The sequence below is a fragment of the Camarhynchus parvulus genome, chromosome 2 (genome assembly GCF_901933205.1).
Source record: "Camarhynchus parvulus chromosome 2, STF_HiC, whole genome shotgun sequence".
NCBI classification, from domain to species: Eukaryota; Metazoa; Chordata; class Aves; order Passeriformes; family Thraupidae; genus Camarhynchus; species Camarhynchus parvulus.
In genome coordinates, this window is record NC_044572.1 from 10,889,841 (window position 1) to 10,913,822 (window position 23,982).

At 39.6% G+C, this 23,982-nt stretch overlaps 1 protein-coding gene across 2 annotated transcripts in view; it reads left to right on the forward strand.

Annotated features, from left to right (window-relative positions):
* The first annotated feature begins 1,671 nt into the window (after positions 1–1,671).
* Positions 1,672–23,982, forward strand: part of WDR37 (WD repeat domain 37) — a 44,513-nt gene continuing 22,202 nt past the window's right edge. Inside the window, exons 1-8 of one of the 2 annotated variants that reach the window (XM_030971272.1) lie at positions 1,672–1,923; positions 7,073–7,104; positions 10,893–11,070; positions 13,680–13,776; positions 15,436–15,531; positions 15,685–15,749; positions 20,787–20,922; positions 22,263–22,334. In XM_030971272.1, the coding sequence (XP_030827132.1) occupies positions 10,933–11,070; positions 13,680–13,776; positions 15,436–15,531; positions 15,685–15,749; positions 20,787–20,922; positions 22,263–22,334 (604 nt within the window). In that variant the 5' untranslated portion in view covers positions 1,672–1,923; positions 7,073–7,104; positions 10,893–10,932. The remainder of the gene's footprint in view (positions 1,924–7,072; positions 7,105–10,892; positions 11,071–13,679; positions 13,777–15,435; positions 15,532–15,684; positions 15,750–20,786; positions 20,923–22,262; positions 22,335–23,982) is intronic. The other variant, XM_030971270.1, reaches the window with a different exon arrangement.

Here is a 23,982-nt window from a genome sequence, read left to right on the forward strand (position 1 = left end):
GCATCGAACTGGGGCATTTGGTCAGGTTGTGTTCAGCTTCCTCCTAGGCACCTCTGTTCCATCTCTTGTCCCTCTCCTTTTGCCTGGGCAGTCTCCTTGCTTTTCCATTCCTTGAAGCCATTTAGCTATTTAGTTTACTCCCTTTTAGTGGCTTTGAAGGAGGGAATAGGCAAAAATTACAGGATGTTCTCAACCAGTTAGGCTGGTGATTTTGGAGAATGACCTCCAGTAATGAGAAATATGCTAGTAAATAGGTAAACCACTATTTTTTGTTGCTGTTTAATACAGCTTTAAGACATGACTGCACAGGAGTGAGTAGAAAGGAAAAAAAGACAAATGAGAACTTCAGGCAGATTTGTAGTTGGGAAGCACATTAAAAGAAAATGTAATATTTCCAGCTCTCACTGGCACATGTTCTTCTGGCCTTTTTACAGACCTCTTCTAAGGCAGTTAAGATAATCTGCTGGAAGAGAGAAAATAATTAGGCGAAGGCCTCTTTTGACTTTCACTATCTGCTACAATGAATAAGAATTTTAGGTGGAGGTTTATTCCAAGTGCTAATCAGCAGAGGAATTAATCACATTTCAATTACGCCTTGTAGGCTTCAGAGTGAACAGCCTGCTTGCAGAACGTCGTGGTTAGCTTTGATGCGCTGCCCCTGTCACTCCGTCTGCAGACACAGTGGAAAAACTCCACATTCAGTATCTCCCGGCCCTTCTGTATTAAAAAAAAAAGGAATTCCAGCAAAGTTTCATCTCCCTTGTCAGTCCGCCTGATGCAGTGTTACTGGAGGTAACTGACTAACCAAAGCAGCGGCAGCAGTTTCAATTCGGTAACAGTAACGGTGAGGGAGCACAGCGTTACCCCGGGGGCCGCGCTCAGCACGGCACACACCCCGCTGTTTAACCTCCGGCACGGCGGGATCCGGGCAGCAGCGGGGCCGGGGAGTGCGGGGGTGCCGGGGCAACTCCTGCCCGGCCCGGCCCTGCCGAGCCCGCGGGGCTCTCCCTGCAGCCGGGGCACTGCCGAGCCCCCAGGCATTGCCGTGCGGGACGCTCTCCCTGTTCCCGAGCCCCCGGGTAGTATCGGGCGGGAGGCTCTCCCTGAGGCCGGGGCGTTCCGAGCCCCCGGGCAGTACCGGGCGGGAGGCTCTCCCTGAGGCCGGGGCACTGCCAAGCCCGCGGGGCTCTCCCTGAAGCCGGGGCGTTCCCGGGCCCGCGGGCAGTACCGGGCGGGAGACTCTCCCTGTTCCCGAGCCCGCGGGCAGTACCGGGCGGGAGGCTCTCCCTGTTCCCGAGCCCGCGGGCAGTGCCGGGCGGGAGGCTCTCCCTGTTCCCGGGCCCGCGGGCAGTACCGGGCGGGAGGCTCTCCCTGTTCCCGAGCCCGCAGGCTCTCCCTGTTCCCCTCCCGCAGTGCCGGGCAGGAGGCTCTCCCTGAGGCCGGGGCGTTCCCGAGCCCGCGGGCAGTGCCGGGCGGGAGGCTCTCCCTGTTCCCGAGCCCGCAGGCTCTCCCTGTTCCCCCCCGCAGTGCGGGGGAGGCTCTCCCTGAGGCCGGGTTCCCGAGCCCGCGGGGTGGGGAGGCTCTCCTGTCGAGCCCGTCTGTCGGTGGGGCGGGCGGGGTTCCCGAGCCCGCGGGCCGTGCCGGGCGGGAGGCTGTCCCGGTGCCAGCCCGTCGCCATCGCGGCTCGGAGCGGGGGCCGCGCCGCTTCCGCCGGATGTCGCCGCGAGGGCTCGGCACCGGGGAGGCGCGTCCTGCCCGAGCGGCGCCGCGATCATCGCCGCTGCTGCTGCCTCCGCTGCTGCCGCCGCCGCTGCTGCCCCTCCCGCCTTCTCCTCCTCGTTGTCCTCATCCTTCCCCTCCTCTTTCTCCGCGCCGCCTGCGGCCCTGCCCCTCCCTGCCCGCCGCCGCGGCTGTGGCTGACAGGTGAGTGCGGGGGCAGCGGGGCGCGGACCCTCCGCCATGTTCGCGGCCGCCCGAGGGGCTGAGGGCTGCGGGGGTCCGGGCGGGCTCCGGGGCAGCGGCGGTGGCACCGTGGCCGTGCTACCTGCGCCGTGCCGCCGCCGCCGCCCAGGCCCGCCGCGCAAACCGGGGCTCCTGCCCGGGCACCCCCTCCCTGCCCGTCCTATTCTGCTTGATTTCCGCGTGAAATGACTTGCACGTTCTCCTATAAAAGCCCGAAAGAAGCGAAAATAAGCTGTCTTTCCTCTTCTGTGTGTGGCGGTTTTTGAGCGCTCCCAGCCCCAGGCTGTGGGGATGGTTCCAGGTCTGCGGGTGGGGAAGCCGAGGGTGCTGTGAAGAGACTCCTCTCGCTAACTTTGTTCCTGTACTGCTGCCTATCCTAAGGACAGGCCAAGCGTAGAGCCCCAGTAGTTCACAGGTGGATTTCAGATCCTCTGACACTTGTACAAATGGAGTAAACATGGAACCCCCAAATGTCTGAAGTGGGGCGCAGCTAAATGATGAGGGGAGCGCAGTTTGTGGCAGTATGGGGTGAATCTGGCCTTCAGCAGTGGGAGGATGACATGGAAGTGTCCAAGACGGATAAAAGTTGTCTGTAAAGAGCTATCTTCAGTAGTTCTCTCCTTTTCTGAGCTAAAATCCTGTGAAAATAAGTTTGAGGGAAGAATAGATATGCTTAATGTATTCAGGGGTTGAGAGGATGTTAGGTTCCATTCCTTATGCAAAGAGGATGAAAACTTCTGTCAAGTTGTGTTGATCTGTGGCTCAAGGACATCATGGTATTTGTGAGAAAAGAGAAACTTCTGTGAATGTTTTTATCTCTCTTGTCCAGCTTGTCAAATTTATTTTGTTATTGCTGTTAAAGTGGGCTTTCTATAACAGTAATGTCATGAAAGGTTTACGTAAGGAACTGGTGGAGCAGCTTCTTTGAAGTGATTCAGTGTCATGGAGTACACCTTGGCATGATACGAATGCCTGTTGTTCAGGCACCCATTTTACAACCTTCCAACTGCATCATTTTTCTTGAGCAAATTTCTGAAACTGCTTTCCAAGCAAGTCTGCTGTTGGCGTTTCTGATGATTTTGAAAGAGAGCTGGTAACCCCAAGAACCCACAAGTGTGTTTTCTAATGAGTAGTTTAGATTAGATAATCATTGTGCATGATGTTAGCTCTAACCTGTCTTGTAGTAACTTTAGATGTCGCTTTGTGTGTTGTGGACTTGGGCAATTATTTTAAGAAAAGGCGCTGGCACCAAATATTAGCATTTAAGGCCAACTGTAATGTTGATTGTCTTTTTAATGCTAGTTGTTTATGTGTATGTTTGTCCCTCAACTAGGTTTATCATGTTTAATCTAAAGATTTTAAGATGAGACTGCCTATTTAATATAGACAGGCCCTTCCACCATCTATTTCTTTAATTCAGGACTTATTTGAAGCATGCAGTCTTTAGTATGGACTGAAGTGCTTAAGTTTGTTGGTACAGTCACAAGACAAATATTGTGAGTGTGGTGATAATGGCTCACAAGCAGATCTTACTCCTATGACATCCTGAAATTGCAAGCCAGAACTAGTATGTGCCAAGTAAGGAGGAATTAAGTGGTATTGCATTCTATAAATTTGAGATGAGATTAGGATCATTTTATGTCTTGGAATTTTAAGTCTTGGAGCTAAGACTAGTAGGTTGTCTTGTGAGGTGAAAGCCAGGGTGAGGGGCTTTTTCTGGAGGCCAACCCTTCAAAGCCCTGTGGGGGAGAGTTGGTTACTGCTCTGTGAATAACATCTGAGGAATGGACAGGAATCAGGATGGTCTTCTTGCAAGACAGAGTGATTTGTATTTTCTCATCTGCAAGCAATATGTACTGACTATTTTTAGGCTTGGTGTTCAAGATGGTAGGATGTTCAGGCTGGGTGCTCACAGTGCTCTTACATGGTCTGTTGTAGGTTCTGTAGTTCTCTGTGCTAGACCACATGAGGTAATGCTTCAAGAATGTGCTGTACAGAGATTATTTGTTGGTGCTTCTGAAGAGCTTGCTAGATATATTACAGTTAGAGTCAAAATTACTTGCTTTTGTTCAAGTCTTAAGAATGAAAGGATTTTAGTTTACTATATATTCCCAGATGAAGAGCAGTGATACTAGAGGCCACTGTGCTTGAATAAGATCATAATAGCAATTAATTAATACATCCATAACAAGTACACAAATATTATTTGTTTCGGGACTAGCAGAATAAGATTCTAGCTTCTGAGTGTGGTGCAGTACTTCCTTGAACAAACACCTGGTTAAATTTCCTTTGCTTTTGAACTTCCTTAGGATTTCTCACCCTCAGGTCCTGTATTTGCATCCCTGTGCCTGCATGGAAGCTACTCCTAGGCTGTTAGGGACTTGCTAATACAGAAATGGGAGCTGCAGTGTCTGTGAAACAGCTGAGGAAATAAAGTACCCTTCAAACACATTTTAAGAGTTTACCAGCTGTAAGTAATTTTGCAGGAACTGATGCTGTCTGTTGAATTCTTCAATAAAGTCAGTTCATAAATACCTCTAAATAAAGGAAGGTACAATATGTACTGATAGGTTACTAACTAGTGTTGAACATAAGATTATATTGTATTTGCACCATTTAAACTAGTTCAAACAATGAGCACCCTCAATGAGCACAGGTGGCATGGGTCTCAAAGGGAAGCTTTCAGGGCTTAGTCTGATGATTATTAGTGGACCCAGGAAGGTTTCTACTATATTAAAGAAAGCCCAAGTCTGCTAATTATTGTTGTTTAGTATTAGATAATATAAGCTTGTATGGTAAGAGCAACATTTTTTGCTTTAGCAGACTGCATGGCAGGCTGGGTCAGCCCTGCATTTTGGTGTGACTGCAGCATTTGCTGACATAGTTGAATTAGCAGGATCAAAGCTTGCTAGCTGCAGAACTGGGCTGGCTTACATTTAGATATTGGTGTTAGAAGCTTGCTTAGAGTAGGTACTCACTAATGTGTTAAAATTTTTATCCTTGATTTCAGCAGTATAACATACTTCAAATTTATTGGTGCATCTTCTTTACTCTGCTTTCTATTGAAAGGAGGTTGTCACCCTCAGTGGTGCATGCCTGCTTTCCCCTTTTACATTTCGAGGAACATCCAGTTTCATTTGAAAGAAAGCTGCACTAAATTTAGAAAAAGAAAAATCAATGTTGTAATGCTTGAGTGGATTTCACAAGGTTTGAGCACACTCATTAGTGTTTCTACCATCATCTGTGATGATCTGGAATGGTTTTGTTTCCTAAATATTTACCTTTAGCAAAACAGCTAGTCTTACAAAGCAGTCTGTTTAGCCTGATCTTTCTCAGGTGTGCTCTAGTCTTGCAGCTTGCATTGAATTAATGGCACTTGAATGTACAGCGTCACTGAAGCAAATTGTTCACTGAAGACCTGAAAATGAAAGTTTTACTCCTTTAAATTTGATTTCTTTGCATATTAATAAAAGAGTGTAGTGGCATATGTTGATACTTAAATTCCCTTAACTCATGAATAATGCTGTCAAACTGAGTTCCATGTAATTAAGAACCTAATAACTGTAATCATTCTTCTCTCTTTCTGTTTTCCCTCCCTGCTTTGTGGAAAAAAAAGCCCCAAACCCACACACTCCCCTGCATTAATGGGCATCTTTGTATTGTAAGGTTTTAATGCTGCACTAGACAATAATTACTATTGTAAAATATCTTTGTGTTTTATATGCTATACACAGAAATTTTCTTCTAAGCCGTGTTTGAAAATGGGAGACATGAGACGAGATTTAAGCACACACAAATACACTAAAATTGTATGTTTTTCTTTTTTTTTCATTTGACACAATCATTTAAATAGAAACTATTGCTATTTCTAGACTAAAGAAAATGGAGCAGGGAGATGTTGGGGAAGATGTTGCTGAATCTTCCTGATGCTTTCCCTTTACAGACTTGTGTGTTGTCTTGAATGGACAAAAAAGGAAATGCAATACTGTAGCCATTCTGTCTGTGCTCTGACAGGAGCACAGCTTTTCTCCCTGGCTTCAGCAACATGCATACCCCAGGAATTCTTTCCTTTCAGCAGCCTCCTTGTTCTCTGTTCAAGAGCAGAAGTAGGCAAGCATGATTAGTTATGTTGCAGTGAGTTTTTAAGTCTGGAAAGGCCAGTGTGTGCACTCTTTGTTGGTGCTGTTTCTCTGTTGTAGCTGACTTAAACAGTAATTGGTTACACATCTGCTCTTTACTGTTACTCTGATGAAATACTTCCTGTGACTGAGTACATCTGTTACAGAAAGGTAGGTGGTGGAACTTTAATTTAACACACTGTAAAATATCCTGTGAGTTTAATTAAACAGCATATCTGAAATACTGGGGTATCTTTGCATTCAGCAAGTAGTAACCACCTGCGGTCTGGATGTTTTCTGGGAGACCTTTTACTCCCCTACTTCTGCAGATTTATATTGCTAGAAAGGTTCTCTGGAGGCTTTGACAAATCATTGTGTGAAGTCTGTGCAAATGGAGTGTTTTCCAAAACGATTGAGCAGAATAGCTCAGTATGTCTCTTAATCTCACTTCTTAGTAATACAGCACTTGTGAACTGCCACCCTTAGTGAAAATAGTTTAGTAATACAATATGCTTCCTCTTTCTCCTCCTCTCCCTTTTTTCTCAGAAAGTACATTTGTTCAGGCTTTTTTATGCTTGATTGCTAATTTTTAGCTTCTGTGAATTTAGCTTCATTTGATTCAGAAAGCAGGATTCCAATACTTCTTGGTGGATTCTCCATCCTCCTTGGTGCATTACTGAGTGGAAGGAAAGTGACCTTAGTGAATTTTTCTTTTCAGAACCCATTTGGAACACTTGAACACACATTTGGAACACACCTCTATCTGGCTAATAATATAGAATGGATTGTTTTGAAGCACTTTTTTCTTACTTGGTTTCACTGGGATTTGATGTCTAGCCTTAACTTGTGTTTATGTTTTCCCTCATCCCCCCTTTCCTGTTGTCTGGTGTGTTTTAACTACAAAAGTTTCAAAGAATTGAAAGACTTTGACTGGTTTGTGTACTACTGACTACTACTGTTTCACTAATCAATATTTAATATGGTTTTCATAGGATATGTAACATGACACTGATATTCTGGACAGGTAATTTTCATTGTTTGAAAACCTTACATAATAAGGGGAATCAGGTAACTGCTAGAAATGAGCACCTAATTTTTTTAGCATCATATTGCCAAGGATCTATTTTGTGAAATCTACTCTTGAAAAACCTATAGCTTCTTACTGCTGCAATTGGAATCAGAAGAGTTCTGAAACTGGCAAAGTGAAATTAGTATTTAAAGGGACACTGTCACTATTTTAAAACTGAATTTAAATCCTTGTTCTAGAAAAAAATGTTATTATTGCTCCATGATTCAAAGTTTGTCAGGCTGTTTGGTGGGATTCAGAACAACACTATTAAAGGCAGTGAAGCTATTCCCCTTAACTTGTCCTTGCCATCCTCTGTATGCACATGCCTGCTTGTGGCCTCTTTGGTTTCAGCTTTGCTGTGGCTGTGTGCACCCTCCTGCCGAGCCTGGGAACAGCTGCATGTTTGCCCTCTCCAGAACGTGCATGGGTGGTGTGTCATGCTGCTGCATGAGGAGAGGGCAGTCCCTGGCAGGGACACTGGCTGCAGATGAACAGAGACAGTGACAGTGATTCCTACCCAGTCTGCTCCCTTTGCTCACGAGCTGCCAAAGTAGAAACTTCTACATAGTGAATGTGAGAATTTCACTCTGTAAAGATGTAATCTCATGCATATGACTGTGTCCCTTTAAATTCTATATGCTAGAGTGTATAGCTGCCAAATCTGCGTGTACTGATGCTGCAGTTGATTCATTGAGAGAAGGGATAGCATCCAGAGGGACCATGACAGGCTTCAGGAATGCAAACCTCATGAAGTTCAACAGGACCAACTGCAAGGTCCTGTACCTTGGGTTGGAGCAGTCCCTGGTATCAGTGCAGGCTGGAGGGTGAACAGATTGAGAGCAGCCCAGCAGAAAGGGACCTGGGGGTACTGGGGCATAAAAATCAGACATGAGGCAGAAATGTGTGCATCAGGCAATGGCACAAGAAGATGTGGACATGTTAAGAGCTAGTCCAGAGAAGAGCCACAAAAGTTATCAGTGTGCTCCAAACCTCTTCTGTGAAATAAAAGCTGAGAGAGATGGGGTTTTTAGCCCAAGAGGATTCTCTGGGGACACCTTAGCAGGGTCTGTCAATACTTAAAGGGAACTCTGGAGAAAGAGAGACTTATTACCAGGGACTATAGTGATATGACAGGGGGTAATGATTTTAACCTAAAAGAGGGTAGATTGAGCTTAAATAGAAGGAAGAATTTTTTACAGTGAGGGTGGAGAAACATGGGCACAGGCTGGCCAGAGAGGCAATGGATGCCCCACCTGTAGAAGCATTCAAGGTCAGGTTGGACAGGGCTCTGAGCAACCTGATGCAGATAAAGATGTCCCTGCCTATTGCAGAGGAGTGTGACTAGAGGACCTTTAAAGGTGCCTTCCAATGCAAATCATTCTACTCAAAAAAAGGATATTGCTCGGTGATGTCCTCCAAAATGAAGTAGCTTGGCAGAAAGGGCAAGTGGAAACTGACATAGTTAAACAATGTCTTGTAAGGCATAAGCCACATTGACATCTTTGTGTCTAACAGTTCAGGAGCCACATCTGGCAGGGATTAGAAATTGTCTTTTGTTTTTTTTTTTTTTTTTACTTTACCCCCAGATCTTAAGTGAAATGGTGTTAATAGATTTATGGGATTATAGTAGCTATGTGTATGAATAAAACTGTCTTAACAAATCTTCCTGTGTGCACTGATGCTTCTGGCCTTAAAATGTAATCCCAAACTGCAGAATATGGTAACTGAAAGCCATTGAAAAAGTGATTCCCAAGGGAGCTAGGAAGCAGGGTGGAAAAGGGGAGAATATATATATGTGTGATTGGGATTTGATCCTCTTTTGAAAAGAAATAGAAATGTGGCGAGCATGGAAAACCTGTTCCTCATTCTTGACCATATGTCCATGAACAGGAAGATACTTAGTGAAGCCCAGAAAATTGGCAGTAACTGTTTATGGGATGGACTTCTAAAAAAATTTGTAGAGGAGTCTTGCCACAGTGAATAGCAGAATTTAGGCAAATAAGGAACTACCCAATGGTAGTTTTTTCTAGCCTCTTCTTTAATTTGTGAATATAGCTATTTAGTTACTACTGATTAATCACACATAAAAAGCTCTGATGGGATTAGGTGCAGGGGAGGACTCTGTGGAATCCAGAGGATATGAAAAATAAAATTTAGTACAGTACAGGTCACTGGTGCAACCTAAATTTTATTTTAGATTCACTATGGAATTGGTGTTAGGTTACTGGAACACGGTTCTTCCAAAAGCTAATTAAAATACCAAGTTTTTTAATAAGGATGGATGGGCATTAAAATCTTAACTAAATCTAGTCTCATTTTTGATACTAATATCTGTATCTTTATACATTTTCATTTTGTGATATAAAGCCCAAAGGAGATTTCAAGCTCATGTTATTCACAGTGCGTACTGTGTTTTTAGTAATGCCTTCCTTGGCTTTATGATGTGGTAAAAGCTGCAAACACCATGTCAAAGCCCTGAACTGGTTAATGCCTGCCTTGTTCATAGCCATGGTGCTCATTCCTAGCGTGAGATCCAGCGTGTTGGCGGATCTTAAATTGGAAGTGTCCTTGGGTTTGGTTTAAATTTTCTCTGATCAACTTGTGTAAAAGGAAGCTCAGTTGCCTGGTTAGCTTTGCCAACTCTGCTCTCCTATTTCTCTGCAGACTATTGCACCTATTTTAAGTTTTGATTGTTGTTTCAGAAATGATTTATGCTGGAGAATGAATTTTTATTTTGTTCTCATTGTGCATGATTGAAAAATTTTGGGTAATCAATCCTGAAACATTTGAAATATTTAACAACTGGTACTCTATGAAACAAAAATTAATTTCTGTTGAATGTTGGGTTTAAATTTAAAAAATACAGTAATTAAATGTTTAAAAAATAAGATTTTGACAGTAAAGAGCATATTCTCCATATTTATGCAATCAAACATAATTTGATTTTTCATATATATTCTCCACATCTATGTGATAAATCAGACATAATTTGGTTTTTCTTAAACAGGGGAAGCAGTAGCTCATACATGGTAATACTGTTTCGTGATACTGTCAGGTGGTTTTAGGCATATTGAAGTGCATATATTTGGCTTTATCAAGGTGACAGAAATGAACCACTTCACTAGCAGCCTGTTAAGTCAGGCGCAATTTCACTACTCTCATAAGTTCATGGGCATTTTTATCATTAAGGAAAGTGAAACCATGAGCTGCCAAAAATGGGGGAAGGTAGTTTTCAGAACTTCTGTAATGAAAATTAGTTTCTGCCTAATTCTGAACAAAGACATCTGGTAAATTTTGTATAGTAATGCTTAAAGTTGAATAATACATTTTTAACCTGACAGTGTCCCTAAATTACCATGTTTGCTTTCATTTTCCAGCTGGGTTTTAATTTTGCATGCATTTCAGTGAACTATAGTGTGCATAATAGTTGTTTCCTGGAAGCATTTTGGGGCTGTCTCTGCTGGTGTTCTCCAAAATGAGCAAGGAAGTGGAATTTATTTTCCTTTTGTGGAGGTTTGTTAGCTAATGAATAAATAATGCAGAAGCAATTCCATTCTATTTACATATATGCATATGGTTTTGAACTTAATGTTGTTTGAAGACCAGCTGTAAGTAAGAGGGATCTCTTCTTTTTAATGACAACTCCAAAGTTCAGTAGAACCAAATACTTCCATTTTGAGAAAAATATTTAAATAGTGGTTTGTTTGTCAAAGCAATTTGTAATGTATAATGCTTGTCCTTAGTTTATCATAGGAGCCTCTGTGAAGCTGTTTTTTTGAAGTAATGCCAATAGAAAGTGGAAGCTGTGCATCTGCTCGCCAAGCAAAGCAGAAACGTAAATCACACAGCCTTTCCATCAGAAGAACCAACAGCTCCGAGCAGGAGCGGGCCGGACTGCAGAGAGACATGTTGGAAGGACAGGTAAGCTGCTGCTTGGGAGCTTGCATCACTTTTTTGTGTCTTTCCTATGGGGAGAAGCTAAACAAACTTAAATATTGAAGTATGTCCAGTAAAGCTGCAGGAGCAGCAGATTTTGTTGCTTGTAAGTGCTCACTGCCTTTGGAGATGATTGATGTGAATGTTGACAGTGTTTCAGGTTGTGTTGAGACCTGTGGAGTTTATCAGCTTCTGTGTTTTCTTAGATGAATGATCAAGCCATAAAACAGTGGTAAAAACCCCAGCCTGTTTATTCACTGCAACCTCCCCCTCCCACCTGCAAAAGAAAAAAATCAAGATTGATTCTTTCTTTCTTGGAATAGCAGCAATCCAGAAATATGAATAAACCAAATACTTCTTATGATGACTCTGACAGGGAAAATATTATTTGGAATGCTGTTCTGCATTCCTTTCCATAAAGTAAACAAATACTGCCTGCCTGACAGAAGTCTGAGCTAACTCAGATTTTTGTTTGTGTGGGCTTGTTTGTCTTGTTTGGCTCAAATGAAGGTGTGCTATTCTGGGATTAAACCTAAGGGAAGGAACAGCAGCCACTGCTTCTGTAGCTTTCTTAATCATGTCAGTGTAGTGGGTGCAATCTGGACTTGGAGTGTTGCACCTGAAAATTCTGAGATTACCTGTAGGTAAGGCTTCTGTCAGAAGCAGTACTGGCAAATATAAGCAAATACCAGTTTAAAAGTATTTATTGTCAAATTGACTACACAGTGTTAGTGTGGGACTGGCAAAGATGATGCAAAGCTTGATTTTTATGAGACAGTTGGTTTGAAATACAAATGAAGTTTGGCTGCGAGAAACGTCACACTGAAGTCTGCAGAAACACTGAAGGGAAAACCTTTTCTCAGTCTTGTGACTGTTTTATTAAATCTATTTTTTAGTAAATCATAGCATTAGTTTTCTGGGAATTAACAGAGCCTAGGTTGTTGCTTCTAGTCATCTAAAAGTTGGAGAATCAAGTACTTGGATAGAAAACTCTTCATGCATTTGTAAGCACTGCAGCCTTTCTTCAGGAAAGGTGTGAAGGGCAGCTGAGAGGTCAAGATGTGCTGTCACCCCTGCATAGTAAACCAAAATGTTAAGCTGTTTTAGTATTTCTTAGCAAACTCTAAGTGTATTAGGCTGTAATGCATAGATGTTTAAAATGTGTTATCTATCATCTTGTTGGATTTTTTGACCTTGAGCAGCTAGGTGGCAGATTCTATCAGGTAGAGAGTATTAATGCCCCTGCACAGTAGAGCTGTAAACCTCATGAGATCTAGCTAAGGACTTTTGCAGATAAGGAGATAACATTATTACATGCTATTTTAATAAGCTGTTTTAAACAATGCCAACTTTAAACAGAGGAAAGGAAGTGAATGCATTTTACTATGTTGGTTACTTCATTACAAGTTTAGATTTGTTTATACTTTTGGGCTTTGAGAATTTGTTTGAAAAACTTTTCTACATCTCCTTCTTAGTTGCAAAAGTTGTTGGATAAGTTAGTTTCTTCCATAACCTTGCTGTGTGAAATTATTGGGTAATTGAATTTGAGATAATTCTTCCAACTTCAGTGTTTCTCTTAATAGTGTTTAATTTAGTATTTTTGTTTAATCAGTTTTGTTTCAAGTTGGTTTAAATTAGGATCTGTTGTGATTCTGGTCTCACCCTATTAGGGGAGAGGCAGATGAAGAAAGAAATGATGTAGAGAGGCTTAAGGAGCATGGTCCCAGTTCTTCCAGCGCACTGCCACAGCTTAAACCAGCTGTGAACCTGTGTGAAACTGTGCACAAAGCAGGTGTGCTCTGTGTCATGGCTATGAGTGGTTTCTCTTGCTCTCTCTTTAAACTTTGGAAATAACCTGCCCAGCCAGGGTCATGGGCGGCCTTTCCCGCTGTGCCTGCAGACAATTCCCGGGGCTGCGGCGGAAGGTGACTCAGTTAAGTGAAAGCTTTTTTAAAAAGGAATTTATAGCTGGCTACCTGGGTAAATGGTAAGTGTAGTAAGCCTATTTACATATTGTGGTCTATGAGCATCTGAAGAATAGAATGCTTGAGTAATATCTGAGGAGGGAAGGATTAGAAATTGTAGTTTTCTTCACACTTAGTTATGATTAGTGACAAAAGTAGGTAAATGTCAAAAATATATTTAAAATTTTTTCTTAAGCTTTGGTAATAAGATGCATTGTGTTCACAACTTTCTAACCCATTGCATAGTCAACTTTTGAATTACTTTATCAAACAAAGGTATTTTTTCTTGAACTGGAATCATATTGATATTAAAAAGAATTTTTTTTCTCACTTTCTGTTTTTTAAAGGAATTGTACATGCATCTTGATTTTATAATTTTTCTCTAGTAAAGAAAACCAAAACAAATACTGTAGGTGATTTGAGTTCTATCCCTTCAAAGAGAAAGAATATATAAAATGAATAACTCTGTGATGCACAGAGCTATTTGTTTTGTTTCTACACTAGCAGTAGTTTTAATTTGCCTCCTTGCTGGGACATTGAGATAACTCTTAAAATCAGTTCAAGACTGAAGCGTAATTTTATCAAATATATGTAAAGAAAAATATAACCCCCCAGTATTTTGCCTCCTAGGATTCTAAGTTACCATCTGCTGTCCGAAATACACTCCTTGAACTTTTTGGACAAATAGAGCGGGAATTTGAAAACCTGTATATTGAAAATTTGGAATGTGAGTATCTATTTTTTTCTCCAACTTATGAATTGTTCATATTTAGGTTATATTAATACTAATTAAAATGTTTACATTGGATAATATGGTATAATTTGTGTAGTTTTCCTGTGAGCAGTTTAGTAGTTGTTCTGAACTTGTAGCCAAAGATGTACCTTTTCAGAAAAATCACTTTCTTAGCTATTTGATGCAAGCAGTGAGAACTGATGTCTGTGCAAGCCAGTGAAGATTCTGTCTCCTTTTCATTGTAGGCTCTGGTTGTGTTAATTTCCAGAAACTCCATCCAGCCTTTGAAGTTTTTGGCATGTTTTATGTTTACATGCTTTATTTTAATGATGTAATATTAGTAAATGAAATTGGAAAACCTTCTTCCTTGAAAAAGTGTAAAATGGCATGGTTTTGGATCAAACTACTTACACATTGCATAACCAGCACCTGCAGATGTTCAGGAGTTTTGAAGTCAAGCAGTCAGATAAAATTCCAGGTGTTATCTTAAAAAGATATTTGTTTGATGACAGTGCAGTTGTCTGATAATGTAAGTGATCCAAGGTGATGTAAGAGTATCCCAAGTTAAGTAACACAGGCCTATAAAATTCCCTTGTTGGAATTTCAAGCTGTGTTACATTGGCTTGGATTCTGAATTGTGGAATATGTTTGATTTGGGTCCAAGTAAATTTTTTTCCCACACCTAATCAGTTCCCACATTTAAACCAGTCACGTTATCAAAAAAAAAAAAAATTCCTGCCTGCTTTTTTTTACACGTTCTGGGTTTTTTATTCTCTTAAAACCTGTGATTGTTTTGGTTTAAGGCTGTCATCAAAAATAAGCATTTTTAGTGACAATTTGCACAACTGAATTCTTGGCCTCCTGCTGAGAAGTTGGTTGATAGCAAGAAAAGTAGAATTTCCCTCCCTAGCCTTCAGAAATGCTTGTCAGAAAACAAGTGGTGGATTTGTACCCTCCAGAGTATGATTATTTTCCTTCTTTTCCATTTCCATTTCTTTATCTACTTCACCTCACAGCTCTAATTATGATTGTGATCTCTTTTCACCCCCCTGACAATTTCTGATTTTTTCTCTTTTCATGCTCAGTCTAATATTTTTTATTCTTGTTCTAATTCCTACACTAGGGCTGGAGTTATTGTATATAGATTTAAAAAAAAAATTCCAAAATATAAAAAATAGTCATTTGCAGCACTACCTTTCCTGTGAGCCCCTAGTGGTAGACAAATATTCAGGGAGAATGCTATTTTGTGATTAATAAAACCTGTGTTAAGAAAGGATGTGCTAGTTCTGTGGCTAAAATATTTATGGGGCCACAAGTTTTCTGTCTTCTGCTGGATTTAATTCAATACAGATGGGCCATGTATTTCACAGAAATGGTTTTGTTCAACCTTAGCCTCATTTATTAGTAAGAGTAATTAGTAGCCACCAATACTTTTTGTGGAATCTGGGTCAAGGTTGATCTCTGGAAAATTCAGTGTGAGTCTTGCTTTATGTCTTTGTGAGACCTGCTCTTATAAAATCCCAGTTCATCTCCTTTCCTGTCCTTAGCATAAAATAGTTTACTTACTAACCATAATAGTTTTTAAATGGTGTGTTAATGTTGTTATTAGTGATAGTCAGTTTCTGTAGTAATGTGAATTTCTGGGTTTGTTAGTGCGTCGGGAGATTGATACACTGAACGAGCGCCTAGCGGGTGAAGGACAGACAGTTGATGGTGCTGAACTGAGCAAAGGACAACTGAAAACAAAAGGTAAGAGAGCCAAAAGAATCCTAAACCAGTATTTTTGAATCCACCTTTTTATACTTTGTTGAATGTTACTGCAGGGAATGAATACCAGTTACTTATACAAACAAGCTAAAGCTGTATTTGAAATATCTTCCTTTGAATTTATTGTCTCCACAGCCAGTCACAGTACCAGTCAGCTTTCTCAGAAATTAAAGACAACTTACAAGGCATCTACTAGCAAGGTATGAGACAAATTAAATCTCTGCTTGTCCATGTGTACTTGTGAGACTAGTGTGACTGTCTTTTAAATTGTGAATTGTGGTTTCTTTAAGCTGGGTAGTGCTGGTCTGTAAATAAATCTGCCTCCTGAAGAGTAGTCTGTTTATCTTGGATTCATCAATGACCCATTACTTCAACCATACCATATGATATTGTTACAATAATTGCTCACCTTTTTTGAAGAAGGGATATTGGAGGGGAGAGAGTGTGCACATGTGTATGTGGGAGTGCTGTTTTGTAAACAGAACTAAAAAAATAATTCTGTTTCTGAGGGAAGTAGAGAACTTGCTAGTGGATTTCTGAATACAGATTTGGGTATTGTAGTTGAAATGGAGGTTTAAGTAGGCGCCTCTATGTGTACTATTACACGTTCCTTTTTAAAATAATTTTTATTTTTAGCTATGAGACTAGAACAATTTGTTTCCTTTATGTTGCAGGCCTTGCTCATCAGTAGCTAGTGATGTTTTTTTGCTTGGTGTACTGGCACAGTTAACCTTTCTGATGTTTTTCATTTTGTACATCTGCATCAGCCTGGTATTTTTGTTTCCCGCACTCTCGCCTCTTTTTCAATTTTTGCAGAGAGTTTACCTGCTGCTCTTTTTTCTCTATACAGAATCATTTAATGATACATTATTAAAGTTTAATAAAATGTGACAAAACCACAGTGGAATCTGGTATGTGAATCAGCTGTTTAGTCAGCTCTGTGGTGACCTGTAATGCAGGCTGATATGTGATGTAGGTGTCTTGGAAATGCCTTCTCTTAAGTATGAAAGTTTGACAGTAAGAATAGGGTAGTGAAATAGACTGAAGCTACCGTGGTTTATTGTGGTCTCCTTTTTATTTGGTTGTTTTTCAAACTTTTATTTTTGCCAATTTGATGCATAAGGGTGCCTCTTTCAAGACTTAATGACTTGAAAATTCTTTAATGAGACCACTTAAATAGTGACAACATGATATTCATAGGGGCTGTATAGTTTTGGACACCTATTATGTAATTATGAATTAGTACCCTCTAGTGTTGTGTTTTGTGGGTTTTTTCGTTTGGTTTTTTTTTTTTTGTTTATGGGGTTCTTTTTTTTTTTTTTTTGGGCTTTTAAGGCAGGTGTTGAATCCTTGTCTTCTTTTATTTCCTTGCAATGTAGCACTTGTAATTTTTCCTGAGCAAGACAGGCAGGCCTCACAGCTTCAGTATGGGAAGCTGGGAAGTATGAGGAGGAGGAGACTCCTGGGGAGCTGATATGCATGCACAGCAAAGCAGCCATGAGTAGTAGAGCATGAAGAATTTAATACCTGAACATTATGCTCATTTCTTGTATCAATTGGTAGCCAACAGATATCTGCATGTGCTGATGTATTTTGCAACTTTGAGTCAGAATGTACTGGGGAGCAGACAGGAGCTGAAGGAAATTACAGCACTGAGAATATCTCTGTCCAATGTGTTCTTTGAGATCTTAATGCACTTCACAGAGGTGCTTTATTTTGACCTCTCCTTCCTCCCCACACAAAAGAGTCAAAGCTGTAAACTATTGCCTCTTGACCCACAGAAAGACTATAGCAAAGAGTTGGGAAAGAACATAACTTCCTAAGAAACCGTGATTTTTCCATCTGTACCCTGACTGGATGTAGTTCCCCAATACCCTGTCTGAGGAAAAACATATTTAGAGTTTTAAGAGTTCAGCAGCTTTGAAAGTTTTATGGCTGTACTTTCTGTGAGCATTGAATGAACAGTGCTATTTCCCAAAATGGTTGTGTTCCAAACTCCCTGGGGTAGGAGGTCACAAGTTTTCTCTTCAGCCCTGCCTTTATACTGCTACCATACAGGGGTTTCTTGGGTGTGTGGTTTTTTTGCATTGGTTGGGTTTTTTCTTTGCCTGTGGAAGATTAGAAGAGGCTTAAGTCTTACAAACCAATTGTTTTGTGTAATTGCACACAACTACATTTTTCAGATTGGCAGTGCATATAGAATTAATCTTTTCCTGAAAAAACCTTTCACTATTTGATTAATCTAATGAGAAGTCTGATCCTTGACTGCTTTAATATTGGTAAAAAATAGTAGGACAGGTAAGAAATACGAAAGCAATCTGCTCATTCTCTTGGAGAAAATGCTGAAGTGAACATTCTTAATTCAACCCTTTCATATGAAATTTCCATAGTGGAATATTTTTCATCACTTAGCTATATATCAAGTTGACAAAATTAATTTCAGAAAAGCATGGTTTTAGCAGCAAGGGTTTTCCACCAGTGTCCAAATCCTGAAGAGGTAGATTTAACATTTGGTACTGTTAACATTTTTGTTGTTAATGGACAAGAATCTGTAATTTGACTGCATTTGGTTTTAGATTCAGGAATCGCTATATGAAGTCCATGTTTTGATAGTAACAAAATGTAATGGCTGCTGTTAATGATGCCTGGCTTATGAAAGTTGTTACAACATCAGGGAAGCATCAATTGTTTATGCAGAGTCCTAAAATAAGCTGAAATGATGTAACTTGCTCCATCCAAACTAAATACCAGGATCTCTGATTTGTCTAGATAGGGATAAAGGGTCTTAAAAAAAATACTGTGCACCCAGTAGTTAAAAGGAATATAACTTTTTTGTCTGTGTAGTTTTGACCTCACTGCCTAAAGTTGCTTCACAGGACGTTCTGTTCATCAGGCAAAGTGTAACACTGCTGGACTGGTCCTGAGTTGATAAAGTATTCTTTCTTATTTCTAATGTGCCCTGTTTGTGTAAGAAACTTTGTTACAGGGTGCCTCACTCTGATTGCCATGCAGTTGTGTCAGTTTGTGCTCAATTTTCATTTGTTTACATAGTAAACAATTGTTTTCCTATTAAATGTTTTTGTAGAAGGAAGTACATGAAACTGTATCAGTTTAAGAAAGAGGACAGGCAAAGGTGAAACACGCTCAGGATGTGGTTGGTCATTTATTTGTGTATGATGATCTACAGAAGTTACTTCAGAACTTTTCTGTACTACTTTTTAGGAAGTTGCATGTTCTTTAAATATTTCTTTTCCTGGCTTGGACATTGTTTATGTGTGTTTAGCAAAGCAGGAACTAGTCCAGGCCGTGTCTAGTTTATCCAATTACTGGTATGTGAGGTGAAGGGCAGCAAAAAAGGAAAGGAAAAAAAGCTTGGAAAAAGTGTGTGTTGAGTAAATATCTGTATCAGGATGTTTACTGTTGGATAGTGTTCTTGAACTCTTCTGTGTGTTAATTAAAGACTGGTAATACCTCAGAAGGAGTTTTACATCCTTTCCATTAAATGATCAGTGAAACCACTGTCCAGCAGTTTTGGAAATTCTGTCTTTGTTGATGGGTAGGGTATAGCTTCTCTTAGAAAACTTTTACATGGGGTTTGACTCAACATTATAAAGACAGAATGGAATGCAAGCACAGGCCTAGTTGGAAAATACCAAGTTTGGAGTTTGAGCTGAGTGCTGTATTAGTCCTTTCCTGTTAGTACTTAATTCAGCTTTTCCACTTCTCATACATGAGTCCATTTAATTTGAGGACTGTATTCAATGTGAAAGTTGTATCTGTAGGATGGTGTTCAAAATGTAGGAAATTCTGCAGTATGGTTGAACTAACAATCTTTACCATTAGCCCATTTTCTTTTCAGTGCATCTGTAATGACTGTTCCTGCTGCTGCTGTGAAACCAAAATGCATATTAGCTGATAATTTGGAATTCAAATAGGGCATTATCATTTCATCATTGGAGAGTTGACATGCTCAGGATTTGGAATGCTCTTACAGATTTTCTTTTAGCTCTAAAAATCTTTTTTGAAATAATTTGCTTTAATGACATACTTAAGACTTTCTATTTTAATACCAGAAACTAATGGGATTTAACCATAGTTTGTTGTATCTGAAATGTAGACTTAATTAACTTTCTAACTTTTACTAAGCTGTAGATAAGTCTTAATGTGATTTGTGTTGATGTATTTAAATGTTTTGATTTAACTGGTCAAATACCTGCCTGTAATTCCATGATGAGGAAAACACTGATAAATTGAAGTTGTCTTTTTGTTTGTGGGGTAAAAATAGGGTATTTGTAATGGTGGTCTTAACACTTTTTAAAGCCTTCTTTCATGACTCTTGGTTTCAATTGTCTCTGAAAGTGTTCACCAAGAGAAACTTCTTTTTTGAATATTGTAGTTCCTTTCTCTGAAAATGTAGAATTTTTGTAGTTTGCATCCTTTCTGTAGATGCTGAGTGTTTTGAGCACTCCTGCACTGTAGTGATTTGTAGTTTTACTGTTTTACTACACTTTTCTTCCTTTTGTTTGATATTACTTATGCACATGGTAATTTGGATTTAATGAGCCTTCTCTGTTTTTCCCCTAATAGCTTCACTTGGAGGGAGCATGCTTATCAAATGTTTAGATGAGTTTGACATATATATTTAAAAGCTTCATTACACAAATAAACAAGCATATGCTCTCAGGTTGATGTTTGATTTGATTAGCTTCATGCAGTTTTAAAGAAAAGCAGCCGTGAGTGTTTTAAATTGAAATGTTTCTGGGTTTTACTAGAGTTATATAATAAGTACTTTTTTTTCAAAGACATTACACTGGCTAGCAGGGACTCTCTGAGTTACCAGGTTATACTTGTTTGGGAATAGGCAAGGAAAGTTTTAAGGTCTTTTGCTGGGTTTGCTCTTCTTTTTTTTCCCATTAAAATCCTTACCCAGACTGAATGAGACATGCACTCTGCAACTGTACAACTCATTATTCCAATAAGATTGCATTATTGTAGTACAGAATAGTTTGTCTTGCATTCTGTAAAAGGGCTGCTATTAAAAAAGAAAAAAGAATAAATGAGAGATACGTTTGCATCCAAACTCACTTCCCTACCATCAATTGTCACATTTTTGACAGTAGCGATTTGTCAGAATATTAAAGAATCATGGAAAAGTTAATATCTATTTTTATTTGTGAGATAATGACCTAATCTTGGATCGATGTGGAAAAAAAATGTTGGTGTCTCTGCTATTTCAGATTGTATCCAGTTTTAAAACTACAACATCAAGGGCAATCTGTCAGCTGGTAAAGGAATATGTTGGCCACAGGGATGGTATTTGGGATGTCAGTGTCGCGAAAACTCAGCCAGTGGTGTTGGGAACTGCATCTGCTGGTAAACTTTTTTGTTGCTTGAATATTTAGAAAATTCTGGTTAAGTCCCTAAGCTATAGCAAATACAGATCCAAACAGTACTCAGAAACTGAGCTTCACACTGAAAAGAGTCCTTTTCAAGAAGTTCTGTTGCTGAAAAATTCTTAAAATTGGAATTTCCTTTTCCTTAGAAAGTTCAAGCATGCTTGTTGGTCTTCCTAAAGTGTGTGCCAGTTCCCTTCCATGCAGATCACACTCTCCCTAGTCAGCTCTGGCATGTTGGGTGGGGTGGGTGGGTGGGATGGGGAGCTGCTTGCTTGGGGAGGCCTCTGGCACAGAATTCCATGTGGCTGGATACAGAGATCCCTGCAGGCTTTCTCTCCTAGTATTGTTTAGCCTTTGTTTTATAGAAGCTGTACATGTGGTCATAGTTTGCATATTCTTGTTATTCTTGCATTCTGTCTTTTGCCTCAGGACACTGGGGCAGCTAAAAATCTTAGTTTTCTATTTACTTTATTTGATTTATTCCTTCCACTTGAGGGAGTATAAGTACTAATGAACAAGTCACTAAATCTATTGTAGTCCAAAAATCAATGTAGAGACTTGTGTAATTTTGGAAAATTATTAGGAAAATAAATCATAACCAGATAGAATCAGTTTGAAGTGACATTCTTTTGAAGCTGGAACAGAATCTGAAGGTATTGACTAGACTTTAATATTTATAGACCAGAAATCTCTGCTTCTTGAACTGAACTGTTACAATTTTTATGTGCCTGCTGAGGGGACACATTTTGTCTTTGTGTGGGACATCTTGTCTTTGTCCTGATTTAACCTGGAAACCTCCTGGAAATTCTCCAATTCAGCTTTAAGGTACTACCCACTTAAATACGGAAATTAATTATTTATTTTTGGGTGTGGCAGGATAAAGGAGTGGCATTTGGAGTGATTTCCTTTTTAAATTAATTTTTTTAGTGCTCTGCAGTGACCTGTGTGCATTTGGGATTTCCATGCAGGAAGTAAATAGATTGTGCATAGAATTCCTGTTTGTAGTGGCTGCCTTTTCCACCATGGAGTGCTTTCTCTTTTTTTTTCTGAGTCTCTTGATACACAGCTGGAGCATTATACAGAATTTGCCTTTCAATTTGCCTTGCTGCAAATCAATCTGATTAGAACAGCGCCTTTACTTTTTGGGGAAGATGTGTACAATGATAAGAAAATGTTAGGTTTTGTATATAAGAGCTCTACATTTAGAATCTATTTTATATGGTATGTGCTACAGTGGAAGCTAACTTGTTTGTTGAAAGGGTAAAAATGAAAAACATATGTTTTTAACTATTTACAGCTGCTTTTTAATCTTTGTAGATCACACTGCTTTGCTGTGGAGCATAGAAACAGGGAAGTGCCTTGTCAAGTATGTAGGGCATGTTGGCTCAGGTAAGATAAGGGCATGTTGTGAAAACTGGGAGCAGAGCATGGGAGGGGGAAATGTGTTTTGGCCAGCTACAGAAATGTTTATTGTGGTTTCACTTGCAGGTTTGCCAACATCATTAACAAGTCAATTGTGAAGTTCCACTAATTTTCATACAGAGAACGTTTTGTAATATGATTCTTTATTGGAGAGGCACGTTAAGACAGTTCTGCAAATGCTAAATGAATAAACAAGTCCATATAAAGAAATTTACAGGCACAGTTACGACACTCAGAAGTGAAATGTCATAACTCATTGTGGTCTTGTGCATGTGGAGAACAAAAGAAGCTTATATAATCTGAAATTAGCTGTCTTGCAGGATCTCTGTTATATTTGGGTTAGAATTACAGATGCTAGGTGAATATCTTTTTGCACTTCTTTAAGATCTTATTTGCTGCATAATGCAAAGATCTTGTTTTTAAGACAGTTAATTAAATATAGGTATTTTTCTTTCTGTATACCAGTATGAATATTGTGGAAGCTGTTTTTTAAACTCCTCTTTGGGTGGGGAGGTGCAGTGCAGTGAAGTGTCTTTGATGTTAATTTTTGGTGTCCAATTTGACAGGAACTTGATTAATGCCCTTCTGCCTCCTAATGAGTTAGAATACAGGATTTTATAGACCAAAACTGGAGAGGTTTTCCATGGCTTTAACTTGCTGTTGTGACCTGAGCACTTTGAGTGATCATACCCTGGAAAAGTGAGGAACCCAGTTATTGACCAGGATTGCTTGGTTAAATAACTCATCACATCACACAAACTTTGTGGCAAGGGTAGAAATAGAATTTAATTCTCTAGAACTGCTTCAGCTGTTAGTTGTCCTTTTGCTTCCTGTTACATGACTTCTAGCTCCTATAGCACAAAGATAAATGCATAGAAACAACTGGTAACATGTTAATGCTTTCAGATACCTCAGGTTGTTTGCTGCATGAACCTCTAAGTTCTATAAAGTCATGTTTGCAAACTTCACTCACTTGAACTTTCATGCTGGTAGTTTTCTTTTACAATTGCTATTTGGATAACTATGAAAATAACAAGTTCTAACCTATATTTAAACAATTGTGTTTAAACAACTGTGTTTGAACAACAATGAAAGAAAAAATGTATTGTATATTCATTTTATACAACTATATACATCTATAAATTATAATAGAAATAATATATTTTTTATGTAATAAAACCTTTTTTGTTTGACAGTTGATTTGAAATGGTGCAAAGGTGTTGGATGCCAGCAGCTGGTGCACCATAAAGTTAGTTCAGTTTAAGGAGTATTTTTTTAGACTCACTACACATGTTCTCCCAACAACATATGCATCTATTTTACTTGTATAATGGATGGAAATGAGTTGTAAGTTTTGTCTTGAATGAATCCTATGAAATGAAATGAAGAGCTTTGTTAGTTGATAGAATTCTTGCAGGACATCCTGTTTTGATTACATATGGTTGCAGGACTGAAATTTGATTTGTGTTAGTTGCATCAGGTTTTCAGGCATTTGTTCTTGCAATGCTGAGTAATAAGCAGGATGTTGATGGTAACATACAGTAAGTTTTCATTGAATTAGAAATAATTATGAATGCTTAAATTCTCTGTATGGAATTCCAGAGCATTATCCCCT